Here is a 14,142-nt window from a genome sequence, read left to right as displayed (position 1 = left end):
AAAAAAAAAAAAAAAAAAAAAAGGTTGTCCTTTTCTTCTTAGTTCAATACATAATTTTTAAAATTAGGTGTCATGTTTGATTAGTAGGTTGGCAGATTGTGAGAATCAATATTACAAAATGCTTCTATGAATAATTGAAAATTTTGTTTTTCTAAGAGACACTGATGGGAAACGATTTGATTTATAATGGCTTTAAATAAAACCAATTTAGGGGTGGGAGAGATGGCTCAGTGGTTAGGAATATTTGCTGTTCTGGCTGAAGATCCAAGTTGGTTTCCAGCACTGTATCAACTGACTCCCAACTACCTGTGACTCCAGTTCTAGGGGACCTGGGGGCAGGTATGTGTGCAAATGTACACACATACATAAATGCTTAGATACATGCATGCAAGCATATAAATGCAATTTTTACACATACATATGTAACATTTCATTTATATTTTTTCCTCTGAACAGACTTCATGCTTTCTTATTTGTATATTAGTGTGTATAGAATCACAGCTTTTTAAAAAGGTTGATAAGATGGAAATGTTTTCTGTCTTTCAATAGAAAAATATATTCTTCAAGCCAAATGAATTTGAATAGAATTACCTGTTAGTGATCTAACCCAGGGCCTCATGCATACCAGGCAAGCACTGCCTCTGAGCTACATCCTACCCCTGTTTTCCAACCAGAGTTGTTGGTTGTTATATTCAGTCACAGCAACAGAAAGCACACTGGGACACTTGGTTTATAATAGAAGAATTGATATTTTTAGCAGATTGTACTGAGTTTGCTATCTTGTGTTACAATATGCTAATGAAGCATGCAAATTGTCCACAGACGTTTTAAAGAAGGCCTTCCCTATTTGTTAGGGTCCATAGTTCCTTTGTATTTTACAAATTTTGTGCTTATAATCCGTTAGGATGAACAAAGGCAGCTTTTTTTCTGTATTCATCTGTGGGTAAAAAGGGGGCAGGCTATATGAGTTCACATAGCACATGCATGTGTTCTGGTTCTAGGCTTGTAGGATTTGAGTTTTCTGCATGGACACCATCCTTATGAGAGTCCATACACCCATCTGAGTGTAGTGCTTAACCTTCCTATCAGAAAACAAAGGATAAGTGTTCATATACTTATCAGTCTGAAGAAAGTAGCTCATTCTACTTTGTTAGGTGCCATGTTTTTTGATGTACAACTTTTCTGTTTGCTTTGCAGTGGAAGATTGATGATAAGCCTGTAAAAATTGATAAGTGGGATGGATCAGCTGTGAAAAACTCTCTGGATGATTCTGCCAAAAAGGTACTTCTTGTGAAAACATGAGAGCATGCTTTCAGCCTGTAGATGTGCCTCCTTTTTCTTCTCTTCCTTGAATGGCCATAGTTTTCACAGTTGGAAAATAAGCTAAAAGGGGCTTCTAAAATTACTACAGAATAAGTAGTAGGAAGTGGGTTATAACACGAATGTTGAGATATCAAGAAAATTGGTAACTCATTGTCTGAGATTAGTTAGCATAGAGCACATAGACTTGGGAAGACAGCACATTCATCTATGGTGAGCCCATTTGCAAAGGGAAAAATGTTAGCTGTGTCCTATGGGAAAAGTTGAGAATTTTAAAACTAAGGACTTGTTAAGTGTTTCTCCCCCCTACCCCCCACAGGGGAGTGTTCTTTAAAGAGGGTTTGAATCTTCTTTGTGTAGAGTGGTAAGGTGCTAGTTGAAGAGAACTGTGTTCATGACATGACTTTAGATGGGAACCAGTAAACACAAGCCCTAGGAAGAAAACATCGTTCTGACCTTACATCCCACTTCTCACTAGGTACTCCTGGAAAAGTACAAGTATGTGGAGAACTTTGGTCTTATTGACGGTCGCCTCACCATCTGTACCATCTCCTGCTTCTTTGCCATAGTGGCTTTGATTTGGGATTACATGCATCCCTTTCCAGAGTCCAAGCCAGTTTTGGCTTTGTGCGTCATATCATATCCTTTTCAATGTTATGGTTTGCTTTTTAGTAACAGTTCAAAAACATCTACCATTAAGTCATCTTTGCTTTCAAAATATAAAGCTTTGATTTTAGAGCTTGCTAATATTAGAATTAACATTAAAGTTGTGCCTGTAAATTCATGTTACATCATTGATAGTTTATATTTAATAAGGTTACTTTATCTGTAATGTATTTAGTTATTAACTAATAGGAACACCAAAACTCCTGTCACACAGTGGTAGTGAGATCCAGCTCTTTTAACCTGTTAGACTTTCTACCTAGACTGGGTTGCTTTAATCCATTTATTCTAGACTATTAGTAGAAAAGCTTTGGATTATAGAAATTTGAATTTGTTTCCTACTTTTCTTTGAAGCTGAGGAGCTGGCCAGGGAGGTCTTGAGCATGAGCTGTGGGGTGTGGCCCTGTGTTTCAGTGAAATTGAAGACCCCTTCTGGGCTACACGACATGAGTTTGAAATCCAAGGTGTTTTGTGATCTTGTGCTAGAGGAAAAAATGTAATTAATACCTATTTAGATTTGTAAAAATGAATGGGATTCTGGGCATGGTCACATACACTTGTAATTCTAGCTCTCAGAAGGCTGAGTCAGGATGATTTATGAATTTCAGGCCAGCTAGGGCTACTTGGTAAAACCTGTGTCATTTAAAAACTGGGAAAAAAAAAAGAGGACAGGGAGATGATCGCCAGTTGTTGTTGTTTTTTAAAAGATTTATTTATTTATTATATGTAAGTACACTGTAGCTGTCTTCAGACACTCCAGAAGAGGGCATCAGATCCTATTATGGATGGTTGTGAGCCACCATGTGGTTGCTGGGAATTGAACTCAGGACCTCTGGAAGAGCAGTCAGTGCTCTTAACAGCTGAGCCATCTCTCCAGCCCCAATCCAGTTGCTAAGATGTTTTCTACACAGCACAGAGACCTGGGTTTAGAACTCCAGCACCCACATAAAAAGTTGGCCATGGTAGCATAGGTTTGTAATCCCGGTTGGTGCTGAGGAGCTGAAGGTAGGGCCATCTAGCCAGCCACGCTTCTGAGTCAGTGAGCTCCAGGTTGCTGCACTGAGAGGCCCGGTCTCAAAAAATTAGGTGGAGAGTGGTATAGAAAGATGCTTAGTGTCAACCCCTGGCTTCCATATGTACATGTCTCTGTGTACCCATACATACATATATATATATATATATATCCAGGTAAACATACACATGCATATACCCCACACAATTATAAAAGAAAAAAAATTAGGCAGGACATTATAGTATATTTGATATATAATATAGACAGTCCCCAAATTCAAGAGTTTAGCTTAAGATTTCTCTACTTTATAATGGTATGAAAGAATATTTACCCAACCGTTGTGGTTCTCATTTTGAATATAAAACTCAATAAATTACATCAGATAACATGCTGTTATGTAGTAGGCTTTTTATTAGATGAATTTGCCCAATTGCTAGCTGATGTAAATGTTCTGAGCACATTGAAGGTAGGCTAGGCTAATTAATCTATAGTGTTTGGAAGTTTAGTGTATTGCATGTATTTTTAATTCATAGTTAACAAAATCCTATTGTTAGTTGAATTTTGTCTCTCCTTTTTATGATAAACATTTTTTCTTAAGATATGCAATGGAAAGAACTTTTATTTTAATTGTAAAATTTATATGCATTCTGTAGTAATGATTTCTTTGTAGTCCCCCACTCCTATTTCCTGTTCCTTAGTTTATCTGTATATAACTGTTTTACGGGGGGGTCCATCAAGATGGCTCTGAAGGTGAAGGCATTTGCTGGTATCCAGAGTGAAGGGAGAGAACCGACTCCTGCACACACCTTGACGTACTTCCGTCCATATGTTGCCCCAAATAAATAAATGTAAAAATCTAAGAAAGTACAGGTATAAATTCACATTGCTCTGTGGAACTCTACCACTAACTAATTATATATAAAGACATTACTTTCCTGAGGTTGGAGAGAGTGCAGTAGTTAAGAGTTGGTGTACTTGCAGTAGACTGGAGTTTTATTCCCAGAACCCATGTCAGGGGGCTTCTAGCCATCTGTAATTGCAGCTCCAGGGGGCTTGACACAGTCTTTGGGCTTCCACAGGTGCTCACACTAATGTGCACATACCTTACATGAGCACACACACATTTACTCTATCAGAGGTGAGTAGCAAGCCATCTTAGTAAAGCACTTGATTAAAAATAGTTTTAGTAGTAGATGGTTCCTGGACTTGTCAACAAGTAATCTTTGACTCTTCAGTTTGATTAATTATCCTAGTCTGAAGTTTTCACTATTGAAACAATGTAAAAGAATAGATCCTAAGTTCTAGAGACTATTCTCAAAACAATGACAGCAACCTTACTATACAGTCTCCAAAAGAACTACTTTGATAGTATTTCAGTTACATTTGTATAAAGCAAATCATGGTCCTAAGTTCATGTTCTATATATAGTGCTAGTGACTACCATTATAAATAACTACTGTGTGCTACATAGTTATATATAGAAACCCCATGACAAATCTAGTTTATTTGAGACAGAATCTCAGTACACTAGCCTTAAACTTGCAATAGTCCTGACTTAGCCTCCCAAGTGTTGAAATTATAGGTGTGTACCACTGCACTTCACGACAATTCTAAAAGTTTAGTATTCTCACTGTAGACATGAGGATAGGTGGGGAAGAAATTTATTAAATGCTGAAATGCAAATCCAAGACTTTTAATTCCAAAGTCTATGTCCTTTGCACTGTACTTTCTGCCTCTTTAGTTGATAAAATTTGAACACTCCACACAACGTGCTAACAGTTGAATGTAGAGTTAACCAGTGTAGTCATATGTCTGCATGTACACATGCACACCAAGCGTAACTGCTCTCACAGAAGACTAATCTGAAGTCACTCTGACAGTGGTTCAATATAGTCAAATCTAGTGTGATAGATATTTTGGGAACGGGGTTGTTTGTTTTGTTTTTGTTTTTTGAGAGAGGGTTTCTCTGTGTAGCCCTGGCTATCCTGGTCTACTCTGTAGACCAGGCTGGCCTCAAAATTAGAGCTTCACCTGCCTCTGCCTTGGAAGTGCTGGGATTAAAGGCGTGAGCCACCGTGCCCAGCTTTTCTTTCTTTCCTTATTTTTAAATTTATTTTTAATTTAAAAAAATTTTTTATTTTTACGTGTATGGATATTTTGCCTGCATGTATGTCTGTGTGCCACATTCAAGCTTGGTGCCTGAGGGAGACAGAGGAGGTTTCACCACTGTTGGAACTAGAGCTATAGAATGTAGTTAGTTGCTATATGAGTGGATTCAAACCCAGGCTCCCTGAAAGAGTAGCCAGTGCTATCTTTCCAGCCTCTGGTCTTTTTTTTTTTTTTTTTTTTTTTTTTTTTTAGTTGAGAAATAAGCACAAGTTATAACAAAATTTTGAAAAACTAGACAACGGGCTAGTCTTAGACCTGTTGTCCTTTAGTATAAAAGATGAGAAAGCCCATCTGTCCTGTACGGTTTGTCTCCTTTTTGAGGTGTCTAGAGAACTAACCAGAGAGAGCCTTGTGTTTTTAGGTATATAAATACAAGGGTAAAGAGTAAATACCTAAGTTTTCAGTGCTTTAGTGGTAAGATAAAAATTATTTAAGATGGTCAAGAACATTTTTGTGACTCTTGTGTGTGATTTGTTGTTACTTCTGTTCTGTTTTCATATTTGTATATTTTCCCTTAACGTTATTCGAACCTATTTTGTGATGATGGGGATTCTGACCATTTATACCTCATATAAAGAGAAGAGCATCTTTCTTGTGGCCCACAGAAAAGACCCTACAGGAATGGATCCTGATGATATCTGGCAGCTGTCCTCCAGCCTCAAAAGGTAAAGCCCATCCTTAGTTCTTAGAGTTGCTTAAGGGCTGGCGTGTTTGCTCTGGGCATTGTCATGATTCCCAGTGTACTGTATCTGCTCTATGCAGAGCATAATGCTAGTCATGTAAAATGAAAGGGGACGGATGAGCTAGTAGGTTTCCCCCAGCATAGAAGTTCTAAGGTTCTTTATACTTTGGAAGACTGGAGAATGATTGTCTTTTTCCTTGTGGCCAGTTAGCAAAGGTCAAAGGTTGGGGTGGAAGGATGACCCAGAGGTTAGGAGTGCTTACTGTTCTCACAGAGGACCTGGGTATGGTTTCTAGCATCCACAGTGGCTTACAACTAACTGTAACTTGAGTTCCATGGGATCCCACATCCTCTTCTAGTTTTTTTTTTTTGGTTTTTTGTTTTTTGGGTTTTTTTGTTTGTTTGTTTGGTTGGTTGGTTTGGTTTGGTTTGGTTTGTTTTTTTTAGGCGGGTGAAGGGCAGATCTTTTGTCTTTTACATGTACGTTATACACAAACTCATATAGGCAAACACATATACACATAAAATAGATCTTTTAAAAATAGATCCAAGGTGTGAGGTTAGTTATCTTTAAGGATCCTCTGTTTAGCATCTGTGTCCTCTGACTTCATTCTGAATGTGTTCAAGCATCTCTGGAGTGGTGCTCTGTACAACTCAACCACAATCCAGTCTTCTGAACTGTGGTAGTACACACATGTGCTCAGTGATACCCAGACCTGAACCCATGTTCCAGTGTGTTTGTTTTTAATTCGTGGCCTTTGGTAAATTTTGTAAAGTGACTTTTGTTGAGTTAAAAAAAAGAAATAACTCCATAGAGTTGTTAGGAAGATCAAATGTCAATGACTATAGCAAATACACATGCCGCGCTTCTTGTATAAAAGCATCAGTCTCTTTTCTACTGTTTTGATAAAACACCAAGACCAGGGCAACTTACAGAGGAAGGGTTTATTTGAGCTTATGTTTCCATTGCCATCAGAGCAGGGAGGCATGGCAACAGGCATAATGGTGGCTGGAGGAGCAAGCTCAAAATTCAGTTCTTGAGCCAGAAACACAAAAGAGCAAAACTAGAAATGGTGCAAGTCTTTAAACTCTTTAAGAGTCCATCCTTAATGACATATTTTATCCAACAAGACCATGTCTTCTAAACCGCCTCAAATAGTGCCACCAGCTGGAGACTTGAGTGTTTAGATACATATGCCTGTGAGGGACATTCTCACTCAAACCTCCAACAGGCACTAGGCACACAAATAGTACATAGACATACATACAAACAGAACAACCACACATAAGAAATTAAAAATAAATGAAAACAATTGTGTGAGTGATTGAAATGAACCAAGCCTTAGCTATAGCTGTGGCCTCCAAGGTATTGTTGGTCACCTACAAAATCTCCCATAGCTTACTCTTCACCTGAACATTTGTGAGAGCTGTCTATAACCAGGAGACACAGGTTGCCTATAGAAAGATGTCCAAATCTACATTTTTATCCTAAACCTTTTCTCGGAACTGTAGCTATATCCTGCTTCCTGTCTGATACTGGACCTAATGGGCATCGCAGAGTGAGCATGTCCAAAGGTCACCTCTGTTCCCCATTGTTCTGCCTGCTCTTCCCCTAGTTTTCCTCTCTGGGTAAGTGGCAGTTAAATTCCTAACAAGTCCAGATTATTTGGACTCCACTGTTCCTCTAGCCTGCCAGCTCTAATATTACTAACTCTCACTTCTGGTGGACCCTGGGAGGTTCTTTCTCTGCTTGAAGTCATTGCCAGCAGAGCTGGAAAAGCAAGTGATCTGTAAACTGTTCAGAAAAAAGGCTAAGTTCTGAGGACAGATTAGCAGTCCTTATATGTGTGGTATGTACTCCACATGCATGTACAAATACACCCTCCTCTGCTGTTCTTTTTATGTTCCTCAGACATCCTAGGCATGTTCTCACCTCAGGCCTCTATACTTTCTGGTACCTCCACATGGGATACTTTTCTTGGGTAGCCTGGTGTTCTTATCTTCATTAGGGCTCAGCAGTTAGACCAGGGAAGGGAAGGGAAATCAGTATTTGTAAGGAGACATCAGAATTTGTATCTTCAGGAGACCTGTGAGTGGGGTCGGTTGGTCGGTTGGTTGCTCTGTCTCTGTCTCTGTCTCTCTGTCTCTCTCTCTCTCTCTCTCTCTCTCTCTCTCTCCCTCTCTCTCTCTCATTCTCGGTGAGAGAGTGTGGTGGGCTAGTTCCTATGTCAACATTGCCTAGCTTATCTCTTCCTTTCAGAAACACTTGCTGAGGAATTGTTACTGCTTGAGTCTGTGTTGTTAAAGTTAGCACTCAAAGTGGTGCATTTATTGGGCATTTCATATGTGTGCTGTCATTGGTCCTTCACCCTCAGCTCCTTGCGTCCTTTCTGCTGCCTCCCCCCTCAATACCCCTGTTCTATCATGTGTTCCATTATTGTCTTCCCACCCTAAGAGCTCCTCAGTTTCCCAGTCTGTTTGGTTTTTGATTTTTTTCTCTTTGTCCTGATCCCTAGGTTTGATGACAAGTACACCCTGAAGTTGACTTTCATCAGTGGGAGGACAAAGCAGCAGCGGGAAGCCGAGTTCACCAAGTCCATTGCTAAGTTCTTTGACCACAGCGGGACATTGGTCATGGATGCATATGAACCTGAAATATCCAGGCTCCATGACAGTCTTGCCACAGAAAGAAAAATAAAATAGTCAATTCTAAAAGCTCTCCTTCTGCTGGATCATATGAATTACTGGTGGGTAGGGGAAGAGACAGAAAGCTTAAGCTTGGTCAAGTGAGAAATAATTAAAGATGCCCCTGTTTGATCCACCCTGGGTAAATAGAATTTCCTAGTACAGATATGCAAAGTTGTATCTTTGATGGCTAGCTGTAGCTGTCTTGGTCTGCTGAATGGTTTTCTGTTGCTTTCCTTAAGAAGCATTTTATAAAAGCTAAGCATACTTTTTCTTTTGTGCTTAATAGTACTTTATACAGTATAGCTTTGTGCCATGCAATGTTTGATGCTCAGTACTTAAGAACTACTAACCTTGCTGGGGCACAGTAGTGTTCACCTAGAACCCCAGCACTCTAAAGGCTGAGGAAGGGAGATTGAGTTTGAGGCCATCCTGGGCTGTAGAGCCAGGCCCTGTCTTGGGGAGTGGGTATTGTTAAGTTGTTGCTGACTTTGTTTTGACCCCTGCATCAGCAACTATTTCCTTAAATCCAGGGTACAACTTATTAAGTATGACAGCTTTCCTTTACACACCATTTTTGTGGGTGTATATATATATATATTTGACTTGGGGAGAATTATTTTTTAAAAAAATGCAAAATAGCTTTTTAATTTGTTTAAAATAGACCTGCCTGTTACATTTTGTGCTCTTAACCAATTAAAGAAGCCAGTGGTATTTTTCGTTTTATATTCTCTGTTTTCCACTCATATGTTCCTGTTGATTTGTTTGTGCCCTTTATTAACTGCCATTTTCTAAAATTTTTTTCAATAAATGAAAGAAGATGTGAAAATGTGGAGTACTAGTCTTGAAAGAAGGAACAGCACAGCTGTACTTTCCTTGGGTGGAGTCCCTTCTAGGCTGGCTCACTGTCCGCAGGCCCGTGAGAACCTGGAGCCAGGGACTCTTAGTTCTAGTGATAGCAGGGACACTTGACTCTGGGCATGTCACATGCATTGGCTTGCTGAAGCTCACCCACAGCAGTCCTCAGGCAGGCACTGTTGTCCTCACATACGAGGAAGCTAAGGCATGAAAGTTGACAGTCCACCAGATGGTTCCAGAATGGAAACTTAAATCTAAGTAATCTGTCTCCAGATGTTCTCTGTTCCTCCAGAGACAGAAAAAAAAAGTATCTTTTCCAGCATTTTCTCAACTTGGTCAGAGAACTGGTCACTTTCAGGAGTCCAAGTCTAATACCCCAAATTATATTCCCTATATGAAAGCATCCAGAGAGCATCAGGAATGTTGTCCTGTCTATCACTACACAGTGAGGCCACACTGGCCAGATGTTGAAGGCTTGGATTCTATAAGCCTTCCTATAATCCTTCGGTAAGTCAGAGGTCCTTGAGCTTCTAGTGCTGCCCCCACCCCTTCTTGTAAAAGTAACAGTGCAGAGCTGAAAAGATGGCTCATTTAATAAAGTGCTCACGTGCAACCATAGGATCCTGAGTTTGGCCCTGAGCATGCATGTAAAAAGAAGCCAAGTGGTACAGCTGTAATCCCAGTGCTGACGATGTGGATGCAGGATGGCCTCTAGCATGCTGGCCAGCTAGCCTAAAATCCAGGGCTGGGGAAATGACCGGGTGGGTGAAATGCTTGGTCTGCAAGCAGCGGCATCTGAATTTGGATCCCTAGAACCCACTTAGAAGCCACGCGTGGTGAAACACATTTAACCCTTGTGTTGGGGAAAAAGGACAAGGCAGAGGCTAGGATCTTGCTGGCAGCCAGTCTGGCTGAATTTGCAAGCTCTGGTGAAGTAAAAGCCCCAGTCTCAAAAATCAGGATATATAGAGATGGAGGAAGACGTGTGCTGTCAACCACTGGCCTCCACATGTACATAGACTGACATTCTAGGTCATCCTCAGTCGTCTGACTGGGCACATAGGCATGTACACACAGGGTAAAGATTCAAATTCTGTGACCCACTTAAAAGTTTTGAAAGGATTTGATGAGATAATGACCCTGGCCCAGGGACAGTCACTACTGTTAGACGGGAGATTCCAGGGCTGGAGAGGAGGCTGTGGTTACTCAACACCTACTCTACCTTTGCGTTATGTCTGTACAAATAGAACCTTGGGTTGGGTTTGAACATGTTAGGCAAATGTCCTAACACTGAGCTAGACCTCCAGCTCTCCAAACAGATTTCTATATTCCTCCCTTCCCCCTTTTAAATAAACATTCCAACTATGCTGGTACATTCTTTTCCTTTGTTTCAAGATAGGGTTCTCAGTATGTTGTCAAGACTGGTCTTAAACTCCTGCACACAAGTGACTCTCCTACCTCAGCATTGTAGCAGCTTGTACTATATGCACATGTCATTGTGGCTTTTAAATTTGTTTTCATGGTATAGTACTTTATAGTTACTCCCCATAGGCAAACTAATTATAACTATAATATCACTTGATTTTAATTTAACTTCCCTTATCAATAGATAATAGGTTAATAGGTGATCTTTTTCTCTCTAGTATCTCACTATCTCAAAAGGAATGTTGTTAAGAGGAGAAAAAAATAGATCCTTTGGTTGTTACAGTAAGAGACTTGATTTTTCAATAGCTTTATTTTAATGGTGAGCTTGAGCAAACCCCACTCCTTCTCTAGGTTAAGTCACTTCATTAAGAGGGTTAGAAAGTGTCCCCATGGGGCTGGAGACATGGATTAATGGATAAGAGCCCTGACTGCTCTTCTGAAGGTCCTGAGTTCAAATCCCAGCCACCACATGGTGGCTCACAACCATCTGTAAAGAGGTCTGATACCTTCTTCTGGTGTGTCTGAAGACAGCTACTTACACATGCTTATTTATGATGATAAATAAATCTTTTAAAAAAAAAAGTGTCCCCATGAGATTATGGTCAACATAAAACATCTCTCATTAAAAAGTAGGTTCCAGTAGCCAGGCAGTGGTGGTGCATGCCTTTAATCCCAGCACTTGGGAGACAGAGGCAGGTGGATTTCTGAGTTCGAGGCCAGCCTGGTCTACAGAGTGAGTTCCAGGACAGCCAGGGCTATACAGAGAAACCCCGTCTCGAAAAACAAACAAACAAACAAAAAAAATAGGTTCCAGTAAATCCACTTAAAGACTTGGACTGCAGCCAGTTTAAGGAGTTTAGATATGTTGAAGAAACAGTTAACCAGCCCAACCAGTTGTAGACAATTGTCAGTCACACAGACCAGAAACACCCTTCAGGCTCTGGCTCCACTGGCACTGTGAGGCTGCAGAGCACCTCCTGAGAACTGGCTGTTGACCCACTTTTGTGGAATGCTTGCTCACTGCATCTGTTGTGGATGCCGTGTGGCTGCTTCTGACCCTGTAGGTCTCAGTGCCCTTTCCTCCTGGAAGCTGGTACCCATCACATCCTGTTTTTCAGCTTTTCACACTTTCCTCAGGTGAATTTAAGTCTTCTCAAGCAGAAAGAACCGCTAAAGAAGAAAAAGATCATTATTTGCAAATTTCTGTTGTTAATGTTGCTGGAGTCCTTGTCTGGTGAGTTCAGTAACTCGGAATGGAGATATGGAGTCAGTGAAAGAAAGGACTCTGACCACTTGAGCAAGCAAGTGGCCCCGAATAGCCTGAGCCATCTTTATTATACAGAAGTTCAGAGTACTCAAATGCCGCGGGCTGGCCAGTCTGGGCCTCCCTCACTTCCTCTTCCTCTCACTCTTCTCCTCTTGTTCTCTTACTCTTACTTTCTCTCTCACTCTTACTTTCTCTCTTACGTTCCTACTCTTCCTCTTACTTTTCTCCCCTCTTACTCTTACTCTTGCTCTCTTGCTCTTCCCTCTTTCACTCTCTCTTACTCTCTCTTGCTCTTTGTTCCCCTCTCTCTCCTCTCTGCTCTTTGTTCTCTTCTCTTGCTTTCCTCCTCCTCCTCCTCCTCCTCCTCTTCCTTCTCCTCTCTCTCTCTCTCTCTCTCTCTCTCTCTCTCTCTCTCTCTCTCTCTCTCTCTCTCTCTCTCTCTCTCTGCTAAGCAGTTGTTAAACTCTAGCTGGAGTCCATCTGCCGAGATTTTGGCCATCTTAGCTGATTCACACCACGTGTGTACCTTTAATACCACATGTCCTAAGTTACTAGTTTTAAACTAGCTTTCAGTTACTGATGTTACAGCTTTTTATCATACCCAATAATTTATACAGAACATTTTTATACCTTTAAGACTAGTTAGAAACCAAATGAAGCAGCTATACAAATCTTATAAATTTAGATCAATCAAAGAATTTAGAACTTAAGCCTTTTTAAAAAAAACCAGCTTTTCAGCTGGGCAACTTAAATCAGCTGTGTACACTGAGCTCTCAAGCAATTTGTATAACTCAGAAATCTGTCTCTTCCTCCCAAGTTCTGGGATTAAAGGCATGATGTGCCACTACCGCCTGGCCAGTTTCTTGTCTGGCTATTTTTATCTGCTTCTAGAACAAGCAGAGTTCCATCTTTATGGAACTGCTTCTTGAGGGATTTCTGCAATCTCCTCAGGTGTTCCAGTCCCTCCGCAGCCGGAAAATGCAATTAGGCACTGAATTTCCATCTCTTCACTGCTGCAGCATGGGCAATTCTCTGCACCACTGCTGCTGAGGCGTCTAGGCACGACTCTGACTGCCCCATGGATATCAAGATTATTCACCATAACTGGTGATCCTTTACCATCAAGTCTGCAGAACTCTTTGCAAGAGCCTAAACTAAGCCTTGTCTGAGAAATAAGGAAAGGGAGAGGAAGGAAAGAAGGAAGGAAAGTTTTACCTGATGGAGTCCCTGTTTGGGTGCCAGCTTCCATGACCGGGTTCGTTGCGGGGATGAGAGTTCTGGTCAGGTGGACAACAATTCGGAGAATGACAGACAGAGTTGACACAAAGGAGTGCTGAATCTGAATGTATTTCTTAAAAATGACATGAGGTTTTTATAGTCATTGCAAAAGAGAAATGAGAAATCTAGCAGCTCAGCAGTTGAGGTACATCTGAGGCCACCTGAAACACACTGGGTCTAAAGCAGCCACTTCTTCTGGACAGGCACTGCACCCCCCGGGTCCAAGTGCTCTGGGCCCAGGGGGCTGCAGATTGCATGAATCTAAGTTCTAGTTCTAGTCAGAGTGCCCCTGCACAAAGTGAAAACCAGGCTTATATGATATACAGAAAACAGGATGAATGACAAAAGTCATGTAGGCAGGTGACAGTCACATCAAGGTCAGTAAGATCACGTAGGCAAGGGATGGTTACATTAAGGTTGGTAAGATCAGGTATCCAGGTGTGAAGCAGGTGGAAGAGCAGTGGTGTCCTCCCCACTGGGGCTATTTTGGTATTCCCATGCTAATTCTCTGGGTCTGCTGGAGGCAAGCACCAGGAAGTTCCAATCTAGCAGTTCCTGCTAATGCCCTTAAGTGAGGGAAGCCCTTCAATTATTATCTGGTATGTAAAACAGTTCTGTCTTCTGTATGACTGCCTGGAGAATTCTAACTATGTGCCTGACCTCTGTTGCTAACTCTGAGGACATCCTATCTGATAAGGCAGATTCCTTGTGAGAAATTCCAAGCTAAGGACAGCTTGGAAATAACTTAGGATATATTGGAACATTGTGCTGGCCAGGGAACAA

General features: G+C 40.9%; 1 protein-coding gene across 1 annotated transcript in view; it reads left to right on the top strand.

Moving 5' to 3' along the window:
* The window catches only part of Spcs2 (signal peptidase complex subunit 2), an 18,168-nt gene extending 8,926 nt beyond the window's left edge, over nt 1–9,242 (top strand). The window contains exons 2-5 of the mRNA XM_031387513.1: nt 1,198–1,281; nt 1,799–1,959; nt 5,695–5,829; nt 8,363–9,242. Of these exons, the coding sequence (XP_031243373.1) occupies nt 1,198–1,281; nt 1,799–1,959; nt 5,695–5,829; nt 8,363–8,549 (567 nt within the window). The 3' untranslated portion in view covers nt 8,550–9,242. The remainder of the gene's footprint in view (nt 1–1,197; nt 1,282–1,798; nt 1,960–5,694; nt 5,830–8,362) is intronic.
* The last annotated feature ends 4,900 nt before the right edge of the window (nt 9,243–14,142 follow it).

The sequence above is a fragment of the Mastomys coucha genome, unplaced genomic scaffold (assembly GCF_008632895.1).
Source record: "Mastomys coucha isolate ucsf_1 unplaced genomic scaffold, UCSF_Mcou_1 pScaffold21, whole genome shotgun sequence".
Classification (NCBI taxonomy): Eukaryota; Metazoa; Chordata; class Mammalia; order Rodentia; family Muridae; genus Mastomys; species Mastomys coucha.
Note: the sequence above shows the minus strand (reverse complement) of the source record. Positions and strands in the feature narration are given on the sequence as shown.